This window comes from Amblyomma americanum, chromosome 3, assembly GCF_052857255.1.
Source record: "Amblyomma americanum isolate KBUSLIRL-KWMA chromosome 3, ASM5285725v1, whole genome shotgun sequence".
NCBI classification, from domain to species: domain Eukaryota; kingdom Metazoa; phylum Arthropoda; class Arachnida; order Ixodida; family Ixodidae; genus Amblyomma; species Amblyomma americanum.
Genome location: NC_135499.1, coordinates 148,139,116 through 148,166,688, shown reverse-complemented (window position 1 = coordinate 148,166,688; position 27,573 = coordinate 148,139,116). Strand labels below are relative to the sequence as shown.

At 45.4% G+C, this 27,573-nt stretch overlaps 1 protein-coding gene across 1 annotated transcript in view; it reads right to left on the bottom strand.

Moving 5' to 3' along the window:
- The window catches only part of LOC144125143 (sodium/potassium/calcium exchanger 5-like), a 33,522-nt gene that overhangs the window by 4,770 nt on the left and 1,179 nt on the right, over window positions 1-27,573 (bottom strand). Inside the window, exons 2-9 of the mRNA XM_077658260.1 lie at window positions 22,980-23,216; window positions 21,003-21,086; window positions 20,053-20,159; window positions 16,993-17,093; window positions 16,362-16,452; window positions 15,626-15,830; window positions 12,021-12,251; window positions 9,651-9,752 (exon numbers count right to left, since the gene is read on the bottom strand). Coding sequence (XP_077514386.1) covers window positions 9,651-9,752; window positions 12,021-12,251; window positions 15,626-15,830; window positions 16,362-16,452; window positions 16,993-17,093; window positions 20,053-20,159; window positions 21,003-21,086; window positions 22,980-23,073 — 1,015 coding nt within the window. The 5' untranslated portion in view covers window positions 23,074-23,216. The remainder of the gene's footprint in view (window positions 1-9,650; window positions 9,753-12,020; window positions 12,252-15,625; window positions 15,831-16,361; window positions 16,453-16,992; window positions 17,094-20,052; window positions 20,160-21,002; window positions 21,087-22,979; window positions 23,217-27,573) is intronic.

Here is a 27,573-nt window from a genome sequence, read left to right as displayed (position 1 = left end):
TCTGGCTAGCCTATGGGCTGTCAGTGCTTGCGGTTTATAATAGTCGTTTACCTGTAGTTCCTAGCAAAATAACATAATCGAAAAAGAGTGTTACGGCCTTTGGGAAAGGCTTTGAAATGAAAAGCGCGAATTACTTGCCGACAGGTAAGCAGAAAAGAGTATCGCCACCACTCGCAATTCCTCTGTGCAACCGTTCAGCAAGAATACTTACTGTTCAAGTTATGTTGAACATACTGGTAACATGAGCTGCAGCTTACAGTATGTAGTAATGTACAGTCGGGGACAAAGGTCTCTGGACCACGTGTTCCTCAAACGTAGCCGGTAACTCTACTATTAGCCGGTGGCTGCAGACCACACTTGTGGAGGCGAAAGTCAGAATTTTGGTCTTTCATCTCCTCAAGCGTGGTCTCCTGCAACCGGCTAACAGTATAGCTATATGCTTCGCTTAAGGAAAGCGTGGTCCAGAGACTTGTCCCCGACTGTACTGTAAGTAGAAAGGAAGTCCAACTGTCTAGGCCATGAATACACGGCAGATTGAGCGGATAACGGAGAATTTAGACGAGAACAAAAATATATATTTGCAACGCTCGGCCAAGTTGCGAAAAGCAGCTTTCTGCTATCCCTTACAATGAAAGTATGCAACCGTTGTTTCGAGCCAGTACAAGGTAGCGACTTACAATGCACGTTACTTAGGCTTTATGGTCCCAATGAATTTTGACAAGTGCGCAGAGCAGTCCCGTGCCACGCTAACTGATGAAAATTTTTCATTTCTTTATAGCCGGCAATTGTAGCCAACGCAGTTTCCTGCGGGTTGATACGTGTTTATGATTTAGATGTAGCTTTCAAGCCTCTTTTGTCCTTTTTATGTGTCCTTCTTTCGCGGTCACTTCTCGTGTTGGGTTCTTCGCACTCCGGCTGTTTTTATGGCGCTTCTTCAATAACGAGGACAGTCCAGCATCAGCGCTCCTTGTGTCAGGATAACCTGTGTCTTTAACTATCTTTGTTTATTTATCTGTACTGATTATGTTAGTTCGAATGCGTTCGTGCTGTACCAAAGGATAGCGTGCAAAAAACGCAAATTTCGTAATTTATTTTACGTCACCATCGTTTAGCATATAAAATTGTCATCCATCGGCAGAGCGAGCATTCTTCTGCTTCTCCTTCTCTCTCTCTCTCTCTCTCTCTCTCTCTCTCTCTCTCTCTCTCTCTCTCTCTCTCTCTCGTGCAATTTAGCGCCTTAGGGGATGTCGCCAACTTGATGCCGCTGCGACCTGCCTTTTCACTCTCGTTGTCTTACGGAGAGCAGCTACCGCCTCCATACTCATGGCACAGTTACTGGTTCCGCGACTAGCCTGCACTCAGATAATGGAGCGCCAAATAGAAAAAAATCTGAAGCAAGGCGCCTTTAGTGCCGCCGAGAGGCAAAGGAGGGTAGATGGCACGTGCGTACTGACGTAGCCACCGTTTCTCGTAATTGCTGCTAGTCCGATAACGCGCTCCTTTTCCTCTACAACCGGTATCTGTGCAGGAAGAACAAGTACAGCCAGGAACACTTCGCTTTGCGTTTTCCTTTTGCAGCATGCGCACGTGACAATGTCGTCAGCTCTATATTTTCTTTATATTTATTCATGCTCTTTTATTTTGTTCATCTTTATGCAGAGAACGTCAGGGCTACGCAGCCCCGTTTTACTCGCCGTCAATAGGCGCTTTTTGTTAGAATAGCTCTAGTCTGCCGCCTGCCCTTACGCTGTACGCGGTTTAGGAGTATCGCGCACGTGCGCATGCGCACACGATATTGTCCACAAATAAAGCGACGTAAACCTTATGGCGTTGATGTGTGCATTTGGGACTGTGTTAGTGTAGTTTTAGTGTATAGTCGTAGCTTTTGCTTTTTTATCTTAACCTTCTCGTATGAAGCAGCCCTGCCAGGCGTGCAATGAGGAAGTAATCTCTCTGGACGGGACGCCCCGAAGATATTCTTGCGGCATCTCCAAGCGACCCCTTAACCGAAATTCTTCAGCGATTACAGTTCAAATCTCTTTCACTTTTCACGCAATTTTTTTCTCTTTTCGTCGAGAGAAGACTAGCCACCGCCATGGCTGGCTTGTGCCACTAACTAAAAGGAAACGTGGGGTGGGTGTGAAGTCGCACTAATCGTTAATCAAAATGAAATCGCCGCATTATTCACATCCTTTATTGATAATTTCTTTTAAAAGAATAATCTTTATTGACTCTTCCGATTTCATTAATGAAAAGCCTGATGCCCTGTGCACGGTCTCCCTATCTTCTATAGGAAATCGAACGGAATCGAATGACCTTGCCCTGAGTTTGCCTGTCTCAGAAGGGACCTTCGTCGTGATTTGTGTCAAAGTGCTTTTGGTTTTTCTATTCGTTCATTGTGCTATCGGAGAAAAAACAACGAGAGCAAAAAGCAGTAACTATTATTCGGTCCCGGTCGACAGATTATTTGCATTGTATTAAAAAGCATGGTGTATAATGAGAGAGTACGGGATTGACAAAAGTGACTTTGCATGAGGTTCGTTGGCAGCCTATTTAACGCAGTGGGCTCAAGAGTATTTAAGAGGAAACTGGAACAACCAGGACTGGTCAAAGCCGAAAGCGAGAGGAGAGTGTGTGAGACAAGATAACGCTAATTCTGCTACCGACCGGCGTTAGCTTTCCTCGCACAAGTCACTCCAAGTGCATCGGGAATACAGGGCCAGAAAAAAGTAATTAAGTAATGAAATGTAGGCATGTTATAATTTTTATAACGTGAATACTTATTTCATAAGTAAAAACACTGTAAAATCAATCTAGATAAAGCAAAGTGAGAATTTTCTTTAAGTACAACAAGAATTTAAGTTTTTATATTAACGTATTTCAAGCCAAGAGAGGCGAAGAAGAGGTCCTAGCGTATCCTAAACTCTGACAACAAACAACATGATGCCGTGCAGAGAAGCTGCATCAGTTATCGTTTCTTTGCTGTGTTGTTTCGTTTTTTGCTATAACAACGGATTTTTTAAACAGTGTTAGAGCAAGTAAAGTGAACTCTTATATATATACATTAAACTTTATGCCTTTGAAGTTTCTGCCGGCGAGGCCACACACTCAGCCAGCGAAGTATTTTCCATGAACGCATTCCAGCCAGAGTGCGCCCTTCAGTGAGTGACATTGTTCGGCCAATGTTGGAATATGCTGCGGCAGTGTGGGATCCCTGGACCGAAAGTAACAAACTTAAAATAGAAAATGTCCAATGCAAAGCTGCTAGATTTATCTTTAATTGTTACAGTTGGAATATTTCCCCAACAGCCCTACTGCAAACCGCAGGACTTGAACACCTGGCCATGCGTCGTCATCGAGAAAAATTAAAGTTATTCTACTTTTATTATCACAATAAACTAACAATAGAGGAAGGAATTTTAGTTGAGCACACATCTCGACACCCTACACGCTCTTACCATACTAAGAAAGTTGCCACGTTTTCATGCAAAACTAATGTATTTAAGTATTCGTTCTTTCCCCATACTATCATTAAGTGGAATGGTTTACCTGCTGATGTTGTCAATTGCGAATCGGTGAATTTATTTTTACAAGCTCTGAAGGATGTATAGGGCTCTTATGTATCCTTGTTTTGGGCCAAGTCCGATGCCTTCGTTTGCTGCCAGGATCGATGTCATCATATGTTCTATGTCTGTAATCGATATTATGTTGTATGTACTGGTTTTTGCTCTGTTCGCTATCTGCTTCTTTTGCAATGTACTTGTCATTTTTATCGATATGTTTGTACCCCACTCCTGCCTAAGGCCTGTAACACAGGCCGGCAGTATTTGCTAAGTAATAATAATAAATAATTCTATTTAAGCCGTGCGGCTTTGCCAGAGTGCACTTACTGCGAATGACATTCTCCGTAAGCGCACTTAACTTGCATGCCCGTAGGAGGACGTTTCTTTTTAAATTTTTAATACATGATTTGTTTGTTTCAGTCGAATGGCAGGTAACTAGCTAAGTTTTATTTGCATTTGGAAATGAAGTTCGACGACAGTAGATACTGATATCTGTAGTGTTAAGCTACAAATGACAGTATTGATTGATATATTGTAGCGCCACCTCGTGACCTAGTCGCTCATTATTGACATAAGCTCATGAAGCAGGCACATTCACTAATAATTGCAAGCAATTTAGGCGATTAACTCACGTGAATGTGCCAAAAAAAATTTTTTTCCTCACACCCACATCCCGTAAACGATTTGTGGCAGCTGTACCTCTAAGAAAGAGACTTCAAGTTCATTTTTCTGTGCCATTTTTACATTGTTTTCTTTTTAGTTCAAGTATATCTCTGCGTTTTTTTCCCCCTGCACTGAATGTCATAATGAAAAAGTGCGCAGGATAACGAATACGAGAGCTGTCCATTTACTAACCTTCGTAATCTTCATGGCAACATAGTAAAAGCTGGAGAGAACAAGCATAAAGATAACAGACTGCGTAACTCTGCGTAACTCTCTCCACCCGCTAACTGCGCAGTATAATAGCCAAAGAGTCGACCGCTGGGTCTGCTCTTGCTTCGAAAGAGGGCAGAACACTCGGCCGACTTCTGTTGCAGACAGAGTTTACTGGTTGTTGCAAAGCCCCCATTGTGCTTAAGAGGTGCCACTTGTTTAACAGGGGAAAAATAAATGAAACTCCAGATTATGAAGTTAATAGCATTTGCTTGCGCCTTCTGTATAGTGTTGATAATTACTTCTCCGAATGATATAAAGACTGTCCTTGCCATTCATGATTATCATCATCACCATCAGCCTGAATACGCCCACTGCAGGGCAAAGGCCTCTCCCATGTCTCTCCAATTAACCCTGTCCTTTGCCTGCTGCGCCCACCCTATGCCAGCAAACTTCTTAATCTCATCCGCCCACCTAACCTTCTGTCGCCCCCTGCTAGGCTTGCCTTCTCTTGGAATTCACTCCGTTACCGTTAAGGACCAGCGGTTATCTTGTCTTCTCATTACATGCCCTGCCCAAGCCCATTTCTCCCTCTAGATTTCGACTAGGATGTCATTAACCCGCGTTCGTTCCCTCACCCACTCTGCCAGCTTCCGGTCTCTTAACGTTACACCCATCATTTTTCTTTCCATAGTTCGCTGCGTTATCCCCAACTTGACCTGAACCGTTATCGTTAGCCTCCACGTGTAAATGGCGCTTATATGTTTTGAAAGCGCGAATTTATAATGGGAATAAAAGATGAAAGGGCGTTCAAGCGAAGCGCATTCCACTGGTCGGCTATAAACCATTGCTTGTTCGCAGGAAAAAAGTGCAAAAGATATTTACGGCTGTTTCTCTCTCGCTCTCTCTCTCTCTCTCTCTGTATATATAGTCGCATTTTCTATAGCACGGAGTGAACATAAGCGAAACCTCATCTGCTTTTTTATTTCTCTAGAGAGAAAAAAAAAGACACCCGAGGCTCTCGTTCAAGAAAGAGCTGACTTTATACATACTCGATTAAGTTTAGTTTTGATCATTGCTTTCTTTACGTTCTCTTGTTTACTTTCAACTTTCACTGGTGGAAGCTTTTATTCTCATGCGTTTTGTGAACTGTGGCCATAATCGGCCGGATTTTAAAAATGAAACACGAAGTCGACCTTTTGCTACCAGCGCTTCATATGCAGAATATACGGTAGTGCAGAAAAAAAGTTATTTACAATTTTTTCTTCAAAATTCGATATATCACGGATGTAAAAGGTCTGGTTGCAACTTTGGAGTAAATTACGATGAAATAATGCCTTCTTATTCCTCCAACGGTTGTTGGAAGCGTAAATGTTTGCCTTCGGTTCATGCTTTCATCGGCACCTCCCGCTGCCTTCATTTTCCGTCTGTTCTATATTATTATTAGCTCTGTCGTTTTCAAGTGACATATTCTGCCGTTACATGTATTACTGGACTTTGTAAGCAGTGGTTGGAGTGTCAGGCTAACATAACGTAATCAAGACTGCTCAAATGGCAATCGTCTGCGGCCACAACTATGAGAGAAAACACCATCAACTTCCACTGCATTTCCAAGTAGCGCAGTCCACGCCCTCGCCAGCTTTGAAGAGATGTAGGTTCAGTGTAGGTGTGGATCTGTGACGAATGAAAAAGTGCGATTTCGTTAAAGGAATCGAACTTCATGTCGTGCAGGAATAATGGGACTCATTTTGTACATGTCGCCCCAAACGCAATTTATATGGATCCCGCGATCAACTTCCCACGGGGAGTTTGTCTCCATGAGTGAATTCTAGGTAGCACGAGCGACGAGGTTCATATGAGCATTCCTGAAAAGTTTATGGTTTCATAGGCGCGCAAGAATCTGGGATTTGGATGTAGTCGAGGGTTCGACGGCATACCGTCTGGTCAGGAATCATGGCTTGATGAGGTTCACTGGTCACTGACCAAGGTCAACAAAAAATGACGTTTTGGGAGCGCTACGGCTCCCTTGTTCACAATGTGATTGTGAACAAGGGAGCCGTAGCGCTCCCGAAACGTCATTTTTTGTTGACCTTGGTCAGTGACCAGTGTGAACAAGGGAGCCGTAGCGCTCCCAAAACGTCATTTTTTGTTGACCTTGGTCAGTGACCAGTGAACCTCATCAAGCGATTTGGATATGTGTTTGAACAGAATTACAACGCAAAGCACACTTCTATGCTTGTGAAAAAAATGGATGAAGAAAAGGATGATCAGCCTTATGAAGTGGCCAAGCCTCTCTGCTGAGATTATTTAAATCGAACAGTTCTTCGTAAGAATCGTGCGTTGTCAAATGAACAAAAACCTAGCAGTCAATCATTTGCTCACATGGGGAATTGTGACCTTACAGTCGACGGTCGGAAAAGACCGGGGGGTTTCAACCGTTTCCTTTGCCTTCGGGCATTAAGGCCTAAAGAACTAAGAGTATTGAGTGCCAAGTAAGCCTTCGACTCATATCTCTTGCAGAGCCTCTGGAGAAGGGATCGCCCAGCTACCGTCTCTCCTAGGCGGCCAAGATGCATTAGTAGTCTCTGAGAAGCGATAAGGCTAAGAGGTTAAGAGGAACTCCAATGACTCTTCTTAGGCCCTTTCTCTGGACAACTTCGAGATGCTCAAGTTGTGATGCCGAGGGGGAAATTAAAGGTAAATGATACATTATCCGGCTGACCACCAGCGCTTCATGAAGTTTGACCATTGAAGAAGGATGGTTTCCCCATTGCTCACGTGCAATTCTACGGATCACATTGAGACGAGAAGATATAGATGAAACAATCGCGTCTACAGCTTTTCGCCACTGTAGACGGGAGTCAATAATGACGTCCAGGAAACGCGTGTGGTTGAATTGACGGATGCAAGAGTGACCGAGGTCTATCTTCAACCAAGCGCAGCTCTCGTTTGGCAGCAACGCGTTCGCTTGCACTTGGACATTTGAAAACAGAGTATGCCGGCCATCTTCAAATTTTCACGGATGGTTCTGTGGACAAGGTCAAACAAGCTAGCGCAGCGGCTTTTTACATTCCTTCTTTGGACTGTAAGTGGTCCGTACGCTTTACTGCTGTCGTATCCTCCACAACGGCTGAAAGTGTTGCTATTGAGGCAGCTTTACGGAAGTTAGGGTCTTGTCCGGTTGAACCTGTTGTCATCCTAACTGATTCAAAATCTGCCCTTCAGAGGTTAGAGAGCGGATTCCCTACTGACGCCTTATCTATAAGCTCTCTGCGCTTGGTGCAGAATCTGCACAGCAGAGGCTTTACTCATATTTCCAATGGGTGCCCTCTCACATAGGAGTCAACGGTAATAAGGTGGCAGACAATCTCGCCCATAAAGCTCTCCCAAGGATTCCATAAAAAAAAGTACCTCAAGAGAGAAAACGTCTCTACAGGAAACCGGTGCTCGATCATTTCAGTACCCTGTAGAGTGCGCCCCACAAGCCATGTGTGATCGAGGAGCTGAGAAGATCTCAGGCGACCCTACTACATCGAATTCGCACGGCCTCTGCTCGCACTCCTGCCTGGATGCATAAGACAGGCATAGAATTGTCTATGCTCTGTTCTTTATGTGGTGCGTGCGGGGATATCGAACATTATATTATGTACTGCCCAGAGTACAACGCGGAAAGGTATGTGATGTTCGCTTCCTTCAAGAAGGCAGGAACCCGTCACAGCACAGTGCAGGACATTGTCTACCCGAGTGGAAACCAGACATGTAGAAGGGAGGCTGCACGCATTCTTTTAACATTTCTGCAGAACAGGATCTTGTTTTTAAATGGTGACAGCAGGAACGGACTATGGCCTACTGTGATTGAATGTGCGCGTAGATGGTGACTTCTGGAGTGGAGTACGTTATACTGTGAGTGAATGTGTGTATGAATTGTGGCACAACAATGACCTATGTTCTACTGTGATTGAATATGTGCATAGATGGTGACTTCTGGATTGGACTGTGATGTGGACTGTGTGGATTGATTGTGTGCATAGATGGTGACTGCGGGAGAGAATGCGTGCTGTTACAAGAGAATGTGCGCATAGTGGGGTAGATGCGACAGGCTTTAGGACATTGTTAATATAGAAGGGACGCTACGATGGAGCAATTCCCGGCAGATAAAGCAAGGCTAACCCCACCTGTAGCATTCAACACCTCAACTCAACGCAACTCAATCATTTGCTGCAAGTGGGGAACTTATACATATAGATGTTCGCTGACATCTTCCTGGACTCCATGCTTCTGCGGTGGCGAGTAGCAATCGGTCGAAATCGCTTGCGTGGAAGCACTGACACATTAGGTTATTGTGAAAAGGCAGTCTTGAAGCTGTTGCCCGATTTCGTTATAAAAAAAAAAAGATATTATAGCCGATACCTTTGCGCAGCGCAGAAATCAGTTCTTCAAAACTTTGCTGTGGAAATAAATTGTGGTTCAATAAAATGATAAATATTGGTTGCTATTCTGTAAAATGTCTGACTTTGTTATCCCACCAACCGCGTGCGCGAGGTTGAGTAAGGTAGCGAAAGATAAATTAAAATTTTGAATATATCTGTTTGTTCACTACTGTATACCTCTCTATATGCACATACAAAATACCATATATGCAGAACATACACAGTTATATTTATACTCACCAGTTTGTAAACATTTGAAGTATTATATACTGAATGCTTTTTCGGCTTTTATTGACAAAGTACTGTTACACCTCTGAGGAAATGGAGTAGGTGACTTTCTTACAACCCATGATTACTCCCTGCCCAAATCAAGCTTGTATGAAGCTCACTTGGAGTAGACAATTCTTAAAAGAAGGTTTAATACAGGTCAAGTCATTCCTTCCTCTTCTTCCAATCAAAAACATTAAAAACAGTTGCCGAACTTCCATTCGCTCGCAGTGAATAAGTTCTCTTCTTTAATAGAACTGTCGACACGATACCAAAATTTAACTACCAAGCTGAAAGCTGAACTAGTCTAGCTCAATGTGCGATAAATTAAGGATGCGGGGAAATCAAACACAATAACAATAGGCGGGCTTAAGTATACACTTGACTACTCTATTCTGGGAGAAGGAGGTCACAAGGACAAAAGTACAGAGGAAACATAGTCAAGCCCGAGCAATACGCTCTCGGACCACAACGGTACGTATGGTTGAGCCAAAACGAGACAAAAGTTCTCACTTACCGTTTTTGGCCACAATCACGCTGGTTATGGCCTCCGGCATGCTTGTGCCAATGGCCAGCAGAGTGATTCCGGATATGGTCTCCGGAATTCCGAACGTGTCCCCTGCGTAGGATTAATAACGCAAAAATGTGATTTTGATCAAGAGCCCTGTTAAAAGAGGCTGGCTCAGAAAAATTTCTTACGGGTCCAGTCAGCGCGTGCTTACTTAAAGGGCACTGGCGCAGAAATTGTGATTATAAACTTGAAGGAGAACAGTTGAAGGCGCATTACACGCACTATGTGAATCAAATGATCGGTAAAAATGAAATGAGCCGCAAAGCGGGCTCGGTGGTTATGGCGCTCGGCTGCTGAGCCGAAAATGTGGGTTCTATCCTGGCCGCGGACATCGAGTTTCGATGGAACGGAAATGCTAGAGGCCCGTGCCCTGTGCGATGTCAGCGCGCGTTAAAGAACCGCAGGTGGTAGAAATTTCCGGAGCCCTTCACTACGGCGTCCCTCGTAGCCTGAGTAGCTTTGGGACGTTAAACCTCTATAAACCAGAAAATGAAAATGCAACTACTATACACAAGATGCGCGTGCGCATTCATGCTTTATGAACTTACGATGCACACACACTGCCTTTTTTTTGAACGCTGCCTTAGGTTATTATAGCGCATCATGGTTTTCGAAGCTCCGATGAACCCTATCTACAACACGAAAGAAAAATGTCGCTTTCGAATGAATAGAATGCACTGCGGGGTGTGGTAGCAATAAAGGTACACAAGGATCGAGTCATGGATTTCAAAATTCTTGTTCCAAGAGCAACTTCTTATACTTGAACTGGGGTCAGCAGTGGACCGGTCACGCTAAGCTTCAACTTCATGCATCTTGCTTAGTACTCTATTGTTGCAGCCCTATTCTCTGGGTAACACCTCGTGCAGTGTAATTCGTACCGCCTACCGCCTCACAACTAGACGCCACAAAACATACTTCTAAGTTTTTGTCTAGCGAGGCAGAAGTTACTATAGTCATGAACGAGGCAGAAGTTACTATAGTCATGAATAACATGCGCAGTTTTCTTTTGTTTTTACAGGCTTCTTCAAACATCTGGCGAAATGCGGCTTAGTTGGCGGTATCATGAATCTTTAATACCCCATCTATGAGGCATTCGTTTCACCTTTTTGACCGACGGGAACCATTCATATCTTTCAGCTGCATGCGCAGCTAGCTGCAGAGAAAGACCTTTACCGAAGCCAGTACTGTGGCACGTTCTTTAATTTAGCTTCAGAATCTCCTGTTGTAAAGAAACCAAGTCTCCCAATATATGTAACTGCTATATAATATATAATTCGCGAGATATTTTCATAAACAATACTTCAGTTTGCATCATCTAACCCCGTGCCCCGGCGCTAGGGTACACAGTTCGACTGACAAGAAATTGCTTGCAGCACGTAAATCAACCATTATATTCGTATCTGATGGCATATACTATATGCATCAGTACCAGTATGTGGGGTTTGACGTCCCGAAATGATGCATTGGCGTGGAGGGACACCGTAGTGAAAGGCTTAGGATTAATTTAGACAACCTCGGATTCTTCAAAGTGCGGTGACATCGCACGGCCGTGCACGGGCGTTTTAGCATTTCGCTTTTCCGCCACAGCCGTGATTCGATCCCGCGACCTTCGGATCAGCAGCCGAGTGCTAATCCCACTGAGCCACCGTGACGGGTGTGCCTCTGAAGAAAGAATAGCAATTTTATTGTTTTCGTAGGCAATCGCAGCTAAGGAATAACAGTGTATCTTTATAACATCAGTAGTAATGATGTGAGAGCATTATATTAAGCCGCCAGTTATTTTGTGTGGCAGCTATGTGGATGTAAAAGTAAAGGAAAGAGTGACATGGAAGCAATATATTTCCTAATTGTTAATCAAAAAGCGTCAGGGTCTGAACCTAAGACCATTCACCATCAACAAACCGTACTCTTGAGGGCAGAAATGTCACCCGCTGTCCTAAATTAATTAACGGAGCTTCCGTCGACATTATTACCATTCAGACCTCTCAGCGAGAGCTGAGACAGAAAACAGTATGACGGGCATGCACCTGATGAAAAGTTGAAGATACACTACTACTGCGCGAGTAGGCACCTGTACGGTTTGCTGTCATAGCCTATTCAGAGCATTGATACACTCACAGAAACACTCGTTCTATCTTTCATATTCTTTTCATTGTGCTAGCCTTCTGTTTTCTTCACAAACACTTTTTTTTTCTTGTGTGCAGGATTTGACAGTGCCTTTCTCGGCCCAAATTGTTTCCGGGTTTATATCAAAATTATATAATGAAGCGCACTTTGTGGAGTGCAGGCTAGCTTCTCCCCATCAAGTGCGCTCACCTATCACGGTGACCATCCAGACGCAGAAGTAGGAGAGCAGCCCGGCCCAGGCGATGGCTGCTACGAAGGTGACGGGGAACCACATGCGAAGGCGTGGCTTGCGGCAGTCGGGGATGGTGAGGCTCATCAGCAGCAGCCCGGGCCACACTAGCAGCCAGACGAGCAGGCGCAGGGAGCCGCCGGAGGGCATAGACCAGGCGCTGAACGTCTCGCCGCTTTCCAACTTGCGCACTGCGACATCGCGGTTTAAGAATTAGGAACTGAAGTGAACGGGGAATGAGCACTGGCGAACTGTGACTAAACTGAACACAATTAGTAGCAGGCGCGATTTAATCCAGAGTCTACGTCAGTGATGAATTACTTCAGGTCCACTCTGTTGCAAAAAAAAGCAAGTTTTATTGGGAACGTTTTGTTTCAGCTCCAGTGGTAGATGTAGACATAGGGAAGGTATTAGTACCATGTACGTAATATGCGAAAGCTCAGGAGCCAATTAACAAGAAGTTTCCATTAAGTCAGCATGATGATCATTGCAGAATCATGAAGCTAGATCCTGGATGCTAGTTGGTTCTTTTCCATAACAATAAAACGGTGTAAAGGGCGAGGACACACAACAAGACAGAAGAAAGTACCGTGTGGTCGTAGTTGTGCGTCATCCATCGTTTTTAGGACTGCATTATTAAGAACTGCTCTCACAGCTTTCTCGCCAGCACCTGGCGCATTAACGAAAAAAAAAATAATCACGTTACATTACCTGCGCGTAGTAAGCCTGTTGCGCGCCTAAGATCTGCATCATTGTTGTTACAAATCGCGCTCGTTACGATTGCCGGCCACCAGTCACCAAGATCACGCCAATTTTAATTGCAATAAACTTCTGATGGGACGTAAGTCGCCATTCAGTGCCCGGTCTTCCTTAATAGCTCTCAGCAGCTGGTCAAACCTTTTTATTACAAAAAATTGTAGGGGACCCTGAAGCTCCACCTCGAGGGTATGACGCGATAGAGTAATCGGTTATGGATTCCCTACGTAGACCAACTTGCTACTCTTTTTTATTTATTCATCCTTCCGGGATTTTTCGCCCACGGCCGACGCCTTCGGCGCCGCGTGAGCCTGATGCTGCTGATGTTACGTACGGTGAAACGGACGCGCGGAGCGGCAAGCCACGTACAAGCGCTGCCAGGCGCCTTGCCGAAACGCGCGGGACTCAAGTTGCACTCGTAGTTCGTCGACACATCGTTCTCGACAAACCCGATGCCACGAACGCCAGTATAGCTTCCGCGCCAAACGAACGGGCAGCAAGCCGCAAGCTTCGTGGTGAACGCCCCTTGGATGTGCGCTGCGTTGTTCGCCGCTCACCGCGTGATTCCTGCGTCCCCGCACGGCCCCATTGCGCCCGAACGAGACGAGCGGGTGGCGCTGCAGTCGCGCGCTTTCTGCTGGGGAAGTGGCGTACATTGCGATAAGGATGAGGAGGAGGAGGGAATAGTTTTAGAGGGCGCCGCCTGATGGCGCCCCGTGGGCGCCAAGCGAAGAGGAATAGTAGCGTAAACGCACTTTGCTACTCGCTTAACTGCGACTTCTGTAATTTCTATGCTCATAACTACTAATGTACACCCCAGCCATGTCTCTAAAGCACCCCTCTAAGACAACACCGTATTCGTTATACGCGCCTCTGTTCATTCCAAACCATCGGGCTGGCGTGGCGCAGTGGTTAGAGTGCTCGTCTCGCACTCCGGAGGCCTTGGTGCGATTCCCCAACTCGACGAATTTCCTACTCGGTTTATTTATTAATGCTTCTAAGATTTTTCGCTCATGGCCAACGACGCCGACACTGTTTTTAAGCGACATAAGGCCCTTAACGCTGCCGCAATAGAAGTTAATGTAAAGCACATTAGGTCAGTTAATCCAGGATATACGAAGCGAAAGCTGTCGGCATTTATTGTGTTCATTGGCGTTTGAGTTAACGTTCTAGACGGGGATGATTTTGAGGAAAGTAAAGGCGCATAACTGGCTTCCTGGATCTGTGGACGCCTCATTCACGCTTTGATGTAGGTGGTGAGAGTGAGAGAGAAAGAAAGAGAGATGTGGGTTGCATGCATTAGCGCTGACTACGTTGAGGCTGACACGCGGCACTGGGCAAACGTAACAGCAACAGGTGGCAGCGTTCATTTGGTGACCAACCTCTCGCGATCAGCCATTAACTTAGCTGCCAGGGTGGCAAGGTGGGTGCACTGCCTATCCAGTGTGCGGAACGCAATCAAAGCAGTTTTTTGTAGTTAGGCGCCAACGCCACGTACATGAAAGCGAAGATGAGGTGTCCACTGACCAGCGGAGCCAGTTGTGCGGCTTTCCTTTCGTGAAATTGAACGGCCTCTGCAACGTTGTCAGCGCCAATGAACACCGGCAGCTCACTTGTTTTGTTTGGTTTTTGAGTAAAGAAAATGACACAGTAACTGTCTGACATATCTCGATGGACACCCGAACCGCGCCGTAAGGGAAGGGATAAAGAAGGGATGGAAAGAAGAAAGGAATGAAGAGGAAACTGAATTTTGAGGAAAGGTGCAGGGCGGCGCAGCAGTGAAACACCTATGGCTCGGTGCAACTAGTGGCGCATGCGCAGTAGTGACTAGGGACGCTTACGCGAAATGCACTGCTGACTAGCCTAGTGTAGCTTTCGCTACAAAAACGTTTAGGTGAGCCATTGTTCGAATATATGTTGGATAAACGGCCGTGGTGTGGGTGATGCGGCTGGAGATCCGCTGAATTGGCATGATGACTGTAGTGCTAGGTGATAAGGCATGGCCCACTAATTTGTATGCTGCCTTCTCCTGTCAAGCAGTAAAAATCCCACCCTTCAGCACCTTATTAAAACACTGGAGCTTGCTGTGGACTGAGGTCATTCATAAGCCGGATTTATGCATTCACGCGAAATATTTCAATCTCGCGCGGCTAGAAATCAGCGAGCAGGCTTCCTAATCATGGCCGATCTTACCTGCCGCTTTTCAAAACCTGGTCGGCTCGTGATCATGTACTCGTGCACAGTGTACTCAGGCAACGTTTGTTGCAGTTCACGGCGTCAATACACGAACACTGTAAGTCGTTATCGAACATCTATTTTCAATTGTACTAGTGCCCGCTAAGCCGCTTCAGGCAACAAAAATAGAACCATACTACTCGCTACTCAGAGATCGAGGTGCTGCCACATTGGCCCAGTTTAGAACATCCGCCTTGCACGCGTGACGCACAACGCTTGCATTCGGGCGCTACCGGAACTAAACGCGCTTTTCTTATAGTTCGGCGTTCTATTCTCCGGAGGGTGAAACGGTTACACGGGCATCTCACTCTCTCAGCGACCACACCGCGGCGATGGCGTAGTGAAGTGATGGACTTGAATCCCAGTACCGCTGGGAGCCGATAAATTTGTTTTATCAATCAAAGCATTTCGCAGCAGGGTTCGCACCTTTCCGCATGAAATGAATGCTTGGGGAAAATGCTGCTCTACCTGGAGGACCTAACAAAACATAGCGCAAGGCCTTGATCCATGAACTGCAAGCAATGCTCGGGTTTAGGCATTGTACTGTAAGTCATAAAACGCCCGCGGTACGCACCGTGTCCGCTCAGTAGGATGTTCTCGTTCTCCGACACCGAGGAGCCGTCCAGAAGGGAATCGCTGCCGGAGCTGTCGCCTTTCTCTAGCGCCTGTTCGACGTAGATCACCGTCTGTGCTGTGATGAGTGGCGTCGTTTCGTCCGCGGTCTTGCGTGTTGTCTCTGAGTCGGCGATCTCCCGTCGCGACATCATCAGTTTGTCAACCTGAAAGACGTCAGCCTGATCACTACTTGCATACGTTCTGTCTTTGAATAGAAGTGAAATATTCTTTCCTGCTGGAGGAGCCGTTCAAATCATTGAGCAAGGCCTTAAGACATACTGCATAGCCTAATAATATGTGCACACCTACGGCATGCAATGCGTTTTAGCATGCGTAACTTCTGAAGCTGTCCAGAAAAAAACATCGTTCTCCACCCATGGGTGTTCAGTTCTTAAAGCTAAATCAGAAATTAGTACACTGTTTGCACTCACGCAGTCAGAAGGCATTATGGTAATTTCCAAGTGTCAGTAATGTATGTTCAATATCTGAACATTGGAGCAGCAATGCTTTCAAGTTCATTTTATGTTCGTATAATCAACAGTAAATGCGACTTGTTAGTAAGCAGCAAGCTAATTTACCGCACCTTCCTCTCGTTGTTTCTCAAAATTCGCGTGTATTGCTTCAATTTCGTACTAGCGGCAAGCAGCTTTTGCAGCTGTAGCCAACCCATCTTCCATCAAAGAAAGAAATCTCACCTTGCGCTGAGACCACTTGGAGATATGCGCATCGAATGACATGTAGACTATATACATGATGAACATGAGCAACATGATTAAAGCTTCCCACCTGCAAAATATAGACAAACACTTAAGGTACAGAAAGCCGTGCCTCTGAATCCGCAAAAGAAGCCGTTTTAAAATAGCTAAGGTTAGCAACGGCATCTAGACAACAGTGTCATCTACAGGCGTCACTGTTCTATCGTGTTTATGCGTTATAGGTGCAAACATTAGTTTTGATTTTTCACTTGACAAAACCACCACGAATGAGACAGGCTAGCAGCCATGGCTAGGCTGACGCGATAATATCCTTTACACATGCAGGAGTTGTCGAACTCAAAGGACTTTACAAATGAACAGTCTAGGCTGCGAAGCCGCGTCAACTCCTGGGTCAGTAACACACAAGAACTACTGCGGTAAATTAGAGGCAAGAATTAGCCGCAAAACACTGCTGTTTCTTAAGGCAATGCACCCAGATTGTAATTCCTTAGGGATCGCGGCGCATCTGGGAGTATAGGTACTGCGAAGAAGCACTCTGCTTCGTCCGTTAGGTTACGTCGCCTTATTTTTTTGGTTGTCGCTGCTGCTGTTGAGATAGCGACTGACTGACCAAGCGACGCTGTTGTCCGAGACGAAAACCACCAGGGCCAGGACAGTGACGGCGAACATGATGCAGTCTCTGGTTACCGGGTACCAACTGATGTCCACTGTCTGAGGAAAAATTGCAACGCCTACGTAAACATCCTGGCCTTTCCCACGAAGGAACATGTTCAGTAACATGCTGGGCTTTTGTTTCTCAAGATAACTTTGCCCACACTGTAACATTATAACAGCAAAACGCAAGCAGCTCTACTTTGATGATCGGCTGGACAATTTCTGAAACTTGTGAAGTTGAGGTGGGACAAGAAGAGATGGCAAACCTCGATACTCGCAACAAGAGAAATTGTTGCCTGGCTGGCGTTTGCACATATAAAAGAGAAAACCAGTGCATTCAACGTTATGGAGTGCGAATCTTTTGTACATGTTCTATACGATGCCAACAGAAACGTATGGAGGAAGAGGCGTACATAAAAGAAAACCAACTGGGGAACAAAAGTTTGATTACACAGGGCTTTCAAGGCTATATTCATTCCGTCATGGAAGCTTGTTTAGAATTAATCGCCTCTGCGTTTCTATCTCTCCAGTACGGCGTCTCTCGTACACGTGCAGCTTTTGGACGTTAAACCACTCATAACGTACCGTACTCAAAAACAGCTCGCTAGTGCAAAAGTGAAGAAGTCTTCTCCAACACACATATCTTTCACTTCGCTTTTCCTGTGAAAACAAGTTAGGTTTTAACCATTTCGCAAAACTTCGGGTGCCCCTCTACCTATCTTAGTTTATCGCGTAGAGATAGCGGTCTATTTGGTTATTCGGTGGCGTGATGCCAGCGCGGAGATAAGAGGTGCATATCGCAGTCTGTAGCTCTTCCTGTGTTTCCGTGACAGTCGAGGCCGTATCTTGTCCTACGCAGCAAGAAATTGAGTTAGGTGTATCATCAGTCCTTTGTTCAGCCAAGTATACAAAACGCGGTCTGCACTCCAACTATTCGGCTGTCGTAGATTGAGCCTCTCGGAAAACGTATGTTGGTCTTAACAAACAATAAGCAGCTAAACAAAGGTAGCTTGCATTCCGCGACGAGGGGCGTAGCCATGTGGTATGTTTCGGTGTCAGAAGAGTCCCCGAAATTTTCTGGGCACTACATCGCCCCATCCTTCCCTCCTTTCGATCCGCCTATATTTCACCCATGCTATTTACACACCGCATCGATATGGATAAGAGGTGCATATCGCAGTCTGCAGCTCTTCCTGGGCTTCCGTGACAGTCGAGGCCATATCTTGTCCTACGCAGCAAGAAATTGAGTTAGGTCTATCATCAGTCCTTTGTTCAGCCAAGTGCACAAAACGCGGTCTGCACTCCAACTATTCGGCTGCCGTAGATTGCGCCTCGCGGAAAACTTATGTTGCTCTTAACAAACAATAAGCAGCTAAACAAAGGTAGCTAGCATCCCGCGACGAGGGGCGTAGCCAGGGGGTATGATTCGGTGTCAGAAGAGCCCCAGAAATTTTCTGAGCACTACATCGCCCCATCCTTCCCTCCTTTCGATCGGCCTTTTTTTCACCCATTCTATTTACACACCACATCGATATACTGAAACCCAAAAAACGAAAAAAGAGTGTCGGTTTGTTAACAGAAATGGTTCCTCTTCTAAAAACCAGATTGCGCCACTAAGCTGCAGTTATCGTTGCGTCTCCGTTTGCATGCGCTGAGCTAAATGTGCGGATGTATCAGCGCAAATTCCCACAAAACGCTTGCATTTAGCGTACGTGAACGTTGGGACGTAGCCAGCTAGCAGCAACAACTGCGGATAAGCGCCTAAGCTATCTGAAAATGTTTTTGTCCCATTGATCAGCGTTGAGATCCCCATGAGACTCAGAGCCGCCTCGCTGAGAGCTTCACTATGATGAGTTCGACTTCTACTGTGCCGTTTCGTTGTACTTTTTTCATTAACTCTGAAAGCCATACTTACCGTGCGTGCGTGCGTGCGTGCGTGCGCGTGCGCGTGTGTGCGTGTGCGTGTGCGTGTGTGTGTGTGTGTGTGTGTGTGTGTGTGTGTGTGTGTGTGTGTGTGTGTGTGTGTGTGTGTGTGTGTGTGTGTGTGTGTGTGTGTGTGTGTGTGTGTGTGTGTGTGTGTGTGTGTGTGTGTGGTCCCTTGCATTGTTGCTTTAGAAATGACCGCAAAGAAACGACCCTATTTGACACTACACAATTTCTTCAAGGAAAAGGATTATTCGACTCCTATTACAAGCGCTGCACCGGCGACCCCAACAGAGGTGGCCCAAACGACTCCAACAAGGTTAGCGGAACCTTCAGATCTGGCTGCCTCGTCTACTTGTTTGGTCGAGAGCAATTTTTTCGTCAACGATATCGGACTTTATGCCTTATGTGTGCCGAGAAATTAACACATTAGGAGTACTGTAATACTGTAAATAGCCGCGATTCTTCGTGCTAGTGTTATTTTTTTCTGAGAAAAAATGTTCTTTATCAATCAAGTCCTCAGAGTACAGTGCGCTCTCGTATTTTTATGTAGATATTACAATGAACGAAACAGCTAACGCTTCGGCTTTATTAAAGCAGGAAAGTAACAGATATTATTATTATTATTATTATTATTATTATTATTATTATTATTATTATTATTATTATTATTATTATTATTATTATTATTATTATTATTATTATTATTATTATTATTATTATTATTATTATTATTATTATTATTATTATTATTATTATTTACAGTATACTGCAGACCCTGAATGGGTCCTGGCAGGAGGGGCAGAAAGGCATAAAAGAAATACAGCAAATAGCATCGAAGAACAAATATAAATAATGGCACAGAACAAGAAACATTATTGTTTGGGCGCAGGTTCTCTTTCTTTTTATTTTTCACCAGCGGCGTATAACACCCCCTGAAAATATTTCTGGGTACGCCACTGTGCAAGACATTTCCTTATGTGCGCCGAGAAAAAACTACAGAGTAATTGCATGTGAGGGCTACCGGTGGTAATCACTGTGAGATACTACACGGACAGTTCGGGAAGGCCTTGTGTGCAGGAAATAAACGCACCTTTTTCCAAATGATGAGCCCAATTATTCCGGTCACTCCAACGATGTTGAAGACTGCCGAGCCCAAAACGGTGCTCACTCCGATATCGCCTTCAGTGACGAAGAGACCTTGTTTGGGAAATAAAGACACGCTAGTTATCATAATAATGCAGTAACGATAACATTGCTAATGATATCGATAATGGTATTTTATTATCAAGCTGATGAGTGTAATCCCGCATGATAAAAAACAAATAGTACGTATGTATACATTCGCAAACAGAAGGCTCGACTTAAGCTCAGCCAGCGCAGTAAATGAACGCACAGATAACATTTAAACTAGCTCAGCTTACTTTATTTGCACTTGCAAATAAATGTTTTCTAGATGTTATTGACGCGTTTGTCGTGATAAGCAATGGAATCCGAATCCATCATGTCCTCGTACTTTGAAAAAAATGGCATTCTGTAGTGACATCGTCACTCCGCTATGTCCAGCTGTGGTTTAGGAAACATTTTTCCTGACCTAGTTTGCAAATCACTCAGGAACAACACATCATTGCGATAAAAGGACGACAGGCGCTAGATAAGCCAAGAACGAGCGTTTTTCTGTATAACTGGTACCGGATGTGTTGTTTCCACTGAAAAAACTCACTAATTCCAGCTTATCGCCGGATAGTGTGGATGTTCAGACAGAGCAGTTGTTACCTTATTATATGGGCCAGTAACTGCGAACCAGACTATATCTGCAGAAATTACGTGCACCCGATGTTCAAGCAGATAAAGAATGTGCTAATCAATCATGCAGCGCGTATACTCCCTGCATCTTCGTACCAACGTCCTGCTTTTTTCCTAGTAGTCTACATTTGAAGCGGCTGTACCTGAAATTTCTATACACAGTACCAAGCGACACATCGCTCATGATAGGCGTCAGAATGAAATGTTCGTCGGCCCTTCTCATGCAGCAATACTTACCGAATACAGATGAGAATAATTCTGGCGCCGATGTACCCATGGCCATGAAGGTTGCGCCGGCAACGTCGCTAGGGACTCGAAAGTCTGCAAAACAGATCGTTTAGGACAGTTTTATTTACGTACTCCTCTTAACGCTTCATTTTATACGCACGTATTCAATTCATGTAAAGAATGGAGCCCTTTGGCCTCCCTTGGCCTGGTGCCGAAATCACCTCCGTTAAATACCGACAGGACAGATGTAGCACTCTGCTAGAGAAAAAGAGCGCGATTAGCAGGGCGGCAAACTTTTTTTATGATCTAAATAAATAATAGCGAATAATATGAACGTGTAGAGCCTGAACGGTGCACTGAGCTTCTTGTTTTCGCTTGCCTTGAGCCCTGAGTTTGCGAAACTGTAACTTCAAAGCCGACAGCGTAAGCGAACAGCTCGACAGGCCGTTGGAGCAGAAACTGTCGACGTAGCTAATTTGGCTATTCTTTTAAGCATCGTGCTTTGTGTTGCCGAAATAAGTGACGGCACTCAAAAAATTATTTCTGTCTCGGCTTGCAGCTGCCGCAAGATACTCGCAACAAGTCTCTCTCTTTTTCGAGCTAGTACCTGGATTTTTAGTTTCCAAGGATCATGTGGAGATAACGCGCAGTCTAGAGCTCGTGAGAACACCTCGTCAGATAACGCGCAACATTCACCTCATCAGTTTTTGAAAGCTTCACAGCTCTCATTTTTGTATTCCCTGGCACCGTAACCCTACCTGCAATTCACTGATTTACGGCTTAACTTATGACATTCTTTGCTCAAGAAAGGTCTGCGGCAGAAACGGCACTGTTCATGGTCACATTTTGCTCAAATCTCAAGTTTTCCGCGAAAATAGTGACGAAAATGACGAACGATATCTACATACGACGGTCATCTGCTCTAAATCTGTGCCGCTGCCACACGCAAGCCAATGTCTGCCAACATAAAATTGACTGGAGGCCGGAGAATCAAGTCACTACTCTTGGCTTCCCAAACCATCACCGCCCTCGACACCACCCATAAGCTACACTCTAGCGGAGCAGCTATCAGCTCCCTGTATCGTGCTACCTTCCATGCATTCAGCAATGGGCACGATACGCTCGGAGCGATAACACGCGTTGTCCGTCCACAAAGCTTAAAGGGACAATGAGGACATATTTAGTTCTGTATAAACATCGATGCTATGACTCCTTGTGGTTATGTTCATGTTAAAATTTTTAGTTAAGTTTTTTAGTTAATTTTTAGCTAAAATTTCTCTAAAAAATTTTCCCGCTCCTCAGTCCACACATGTGACCTATACACCGAAAAAGAATCCGTGATCATCGTTTTGAAGTGGATAGAGGTATAAGCTAGCCTCTGGAATCCTCGTAATTATGTGTAGCCGCGCATATTTTACGTGCGAAATGGACCGACGATGGCGACACTAGTATTTATTTTTTATTTAATTAATAGCTTTTAAATGTTCCGTTTTCAGTTGTAGTAGCGGCTTTGTCGCTAGAATTCGTTAATGTGTCTATAGAAGCGAAGTTAACTTCATCGTCAGTGTTCTTTTAAGAAAGCTGCGTCTGCCTTCAGCTTCACTCCTAAGAGCAGAGCTGTTCAGGCACCCAGTAGCCAGCAATTTGTAACATCAGATGAATATTTCCAGCACCAATGCGAGGATCCCTCATTCCTTAAATTGAACACCGCTGAACAAAACGGAGTGGTGCGATAAAGGCAAGTTCGTGTCATGCGTAAGGAGAAAATTAAATGCGTCTGAGATCAAAAAAACTTCTCTAAGACTACCGGCGCTAAGCCTCGGTGTTCGCTGCATGTTTAATGTCAGATATAAATGTTCAGGTGTCCGTACCTGGAACCGGTCATGGTTTTTCCACAGCTAACACTTCTCAAGGACTTTGACTTTTGTTCGGTAATGTTACTTTTAAAAAATACTTGCACGCAGCGCATGCAACGGATGCACTCACAGTCGGTCATGACCTCCAGGGACGGGACGAAGTACTTCTGGCAGACTATCGACAGCAGCGCCAGAGCATACGCGGTGGCCAGCAGATGCAGCATCACCCAGCCCCGCTGTCTCTGCGCCTGGCTGAACAGGTCGGTCGGGAACTCGGACCGGCCGCCGCCGACTGTCTCCCCACCGCCGCCAGCAGCAGTGGGACAGTCCTGCGCCCGCACTGCCTCGCCTCCTGCCGTCGTCTCGGCTGCGGTACGGTACGGTAGGGTGCGGTACAGTACGGATAGCACGTATGCGGTAGAGGCGCTCTTGAATGATGATCGGAGATGTTAGCCCATGTAATCTTGTTCCCTAAAACCATAAGCTGACAAGTAGTTTAGTTATTTTTAATTAATTAAATATTTAATTCCCACTCCATCTTGGATTTCTTTTTCCCTCCCTTTTCGTAGGAGAAAGGAGTACTGAATAAATATTGTTTTCAAGACGGTTTTAATGTCCACATTGCTGCACAATCCACAAGCACTGCATTTCGCGGCTTTGAACACTAAAGTTCACACAGACTAAAAAAAATGTTTGTGTGCTGTGTGCGTGTGAGTTTTGGCAGTTGTTCATCGTGGTGAGTTCGACTCCTCAAAGACATGGCACTTACAGAGGTGATTAGAAGAGCCGGCTGTCAAAAGAAGGCAAAGGACAATAATTCATTGGGAAAAAAACTGGCCTGTGGCCCAGTTTCGCCGCTTGTCACAGTTGACCTATTCACCCAGCACACCGCATGTCCAGGCAAGATACGAGACAACACGAGCCTGCTTTTGTTTGTTTAGTTGATCAGTGGTTCGTAAAAATTTGGTATGGAGGTGGTGGGCATTAATTTATACAGAGTGTAGTCCTGTTTCTCGAAAGAACTTGCGCCAGAAATATTGGCAATGTTCATGGAAAAAGCTTTCGGTTCCCTTCTACCTCGCAATATTATCCACCCTTTTATTCGATCATCTCTCTCTGACAGCATCATTTAAGTATCGGCAGAGTAAGCTCAGAAACATATCCTCTCCTCAGTGCGGTGACACATACTTTGACGTTTGACTGCTGAGCTCAAGGCACAAGGATCACATCCAGATTGCAGCGTCCGCGTTTCGCTCCGGGCTAAATGCGGCTTCACGCTCTGCTATTTGTGTACTGGATGACTTTGGTGCATGCTGAAGAACCCTAAGGGGTCTATATTAACCCGAAGCCCTCCACTACGGTGCCCATGATAACCCGTGTGACCCTATATGCCACATACAGAGGGCAAAACGCCTGTCTAGAACGTTCTGGGCGTGTTTCGGGCTGAAGACGCGATAACTAGGAATATGGTTAAAAATGGTCTGGATGTAAGCATGTGCAGTTAAACTTATACTATATCATCGTCATTTTTTTGTTCCTGCTTCCCTGCCTTCCAGAGCAGGAAGCCTTCCTGGTCGCAGCTGCTTTTTGAGCTGCGGAACACAATTTTGGGTCGTTCTAGACATGTGCTTTGCCCTCTGTACTAGAGATTTACCTTTAAGCCATCATGTGCGGATTAATGTGAAAGTTCACTCGGGGGCAACAGAATTTTTAAGCACATCTTCAGGGCGGAGATAGAGCCTGAGTTCACGTTTCCTTCAGGCATCGTCCTGATCTCACTCTCGCGTTAGCGTGCTTGCAGCAAAAGCTCGGCATTCTCAGGAAGCAACTAGCTCTTCTTACCTCAGAATATATATTGCACAAGCGCAAGCCACAGACGTTACTCTGAGAGTCGTCGCACACTCTGGGAATATTTTCGCGTCCGAACCATACAATCATTACCAGCAACTGGGGACAGCGCCTAGCCAGTGCAGCTAAGCCTAGTAGCCTAAGCGCTTCAATGGCAGCCACTCGGTCATTATCGTTCTTTCTTACGTCGCGGGTGATGCCACGACGTTATTTTTCAATGTGAAAAGCCATGCGCCACGTCCCACGAGTTCGTCCTAAATTCCTGGGGATACGTCCACTCGTGCCCGCTTCACGTCCAGTTCACACAGTTAACAGAGTAGTCCGCAAGCAAACTCTAACATCCACTCCTGTCGCATGAGAGCAGAACTTAACTGCCCACCTAGCTCGCACCACGGAAGCGCCCAGGAACTTCTTGCTGAACATGAGAACGCCTTGCACTTCCCCGGCAACCTCAATACGTAGCGCCAGACCTGCGTTTAAGGGCTACTGAAGCAAAATTTGAAAAAGTGAAGAAAACATAGAAAATGAACTCTCAGTATGCGATTATATCCAGATGCAGTAGTAACTTTACGTAGTTAGAAGCGGGTTGCTACATATCTAACATTTTGCGAGCATGACAAGCTACCTCGTCTATTGCTTGGCTAAGTGTGACGTTATGACACACTCATCAGGCAGGTAGCCGGCTCCGGCATTTGAATCGTGCGAAACCTGGTTCTGGTGGCGCTAATATTTGTTGCACAAGCTGCGAATACGGCTCTGGTTACGAAGTAGCTTCGCATCCATCGAAATAAAAAGAACATACTGCTGGCTACAAGCCGTTAGCGCCAAGCCGCGACGAAGAAACGAGGTAAGCGGATGTGCCTGTCGAGAAGTAGGGGCCACGAGCAATTTGAATTTTTTTGCTTTCGCATCACTTGCTTCGCATATTTATACTTCACATATGCAGCTTCCTTAGATTGCCACCCGATGCGGCGGTACGATACAAAATGGCAGAAAAAAAGTATTTTGAGCCTCTTTTTCTCATTATCAGGTCGTATTAATCAATTTTACCAGCCTAATTTTTGTCTGTATGAGACACTGCAGCTGTAAAATTTCGGTTCAGTATCCCTTTAATTTCTCTCTATCTCTCTCTCTCTCTGTATGGGCTATTTACACCTGGCAACTGGGCTTCCTAGAAGCCCTGCTTCGCCATTGTTCCAACTGGACGCCCTCGAGCGAATCATATCAAGCGAGCCGGCATCACGCGAGAATACGGTGCGATATCAATGCAGCCCCCAAAACAAAGCGAAACACATCATGGCAGGCTGCCTGCGATAGAAGAAGCACCTCCAACCGAACGTCTCAGCCATCAAAGCTCCGCCTGACTAAGGAGGCGTAAAACCATCTCACAAGGCCGGTAGAGATGTTTTAACCTTGGGGACTATTCATATCAGGCAGCACGAGAGCGTCTGCGCATAGCGTTATCACGCGCTCGGACTTCCATTACTCCGGCAGGCGAGCTCACGCAAGCTGACAGCGTCTTGGTATCTCGCCGCCCGGAAGGGACACCGCACGCCGCAGTTCCCCTGAAAGCAAGATAAAATACTTCAGTGGCACGAGGGAAATAAAAATAAAGAGAAGCAAGCAATTCCAAGACGATGCAGTGAATGTTGTAGAGAACTTCGTTACTGTGCTTCAGCTCTGACTATCTCCCGCTGCGTTTGCAAGTGTGCCGCCAGCTTAGTCAGCGTCTGTAGATATTGCGCTTGACCGACAATAACAACTACGGCACACACGCCCCTCTCATTCGTTCACGCTTCACGCAGATAGGAGTTAGGACTCTGCAAAGGGAGCGCATTTGAAGCCTTATCAGCCGTGCAGAATTCGCCTTTTACAAGTAGTTCTTTCGCGCCTAGAAATCTCTCAAGCTGTATGAGGCATTCGGGAGGCGTTTCCACCCACAGATCCCTACACTTATGAATTTTTACGCCTGAAACTAGCGCTATTCTTTTGACACACATTGAGGTTAATGGTACGTATTAATTGCGCGTTTCTGTGGTTCCCTAACGTGAGATGACACTTTAAAAAATGGGCGCTTTTTTTCGTCATGCTCCTTCAAAATACAGATTGCGCACTTCCCTACTATTCTCAGCTGTCTTTCTATCCAGAGTACAGCGAGCTATGTGGCCCTCGGCTTTATTTTCTCTGCAGTCAGAACAGACATTACGTGTTAGAGGTTCGTCCTTTCAGGACTAACTGTGCTTACGACTAATTAGTCCCTACAATGAGAAACCATTACTCCCTAAAGCCAAGGTGTCCCCCGGACTAACCATCAGTCGCGAGGACTAAGTGTTGCACGCAGTTCCTCATGGTTTACCTATTTTTAGTTTAACGCGTCGACATGCACTATAGATTCTTTCATACGGCATTAGCGTCCTTCTTTCTCGCTATGCACACTTTTACAACTATTTATTCGTATTAATTTGCTACCTACCCCTTTCAAACACCACTTGTGTGTCCCGATTGCCGTATACTGTTGTTACGGCTCGGCACCTACAAGAATGCTCGTGTTAAAAGTAATGCTAGGAATGACAGAAGTGCTCCGAGAGAACTCTATGTGGAACACAAAACGAGAAGCCGATATAGTGTGACGCCACAATGCGGTCTTACAAACCGACCTGTTCTACATCTCTTTATTTCTTTCTCTGGCCTCTAAAGCTGAGAATTGGAAATTGCGCGTATCTCCGCTTTGCGTCTCTTTGTTTTGGACAGTCATGAGGGCAATAATTACTTATTACCTTTAGTCATCATAAGATGAAACGTTCTTTTTTCTAGAAACACAATCTCTCAAACTGAAATAGTACGCAAGCTACGCAATTAGCGGTTTCTGAAGAACA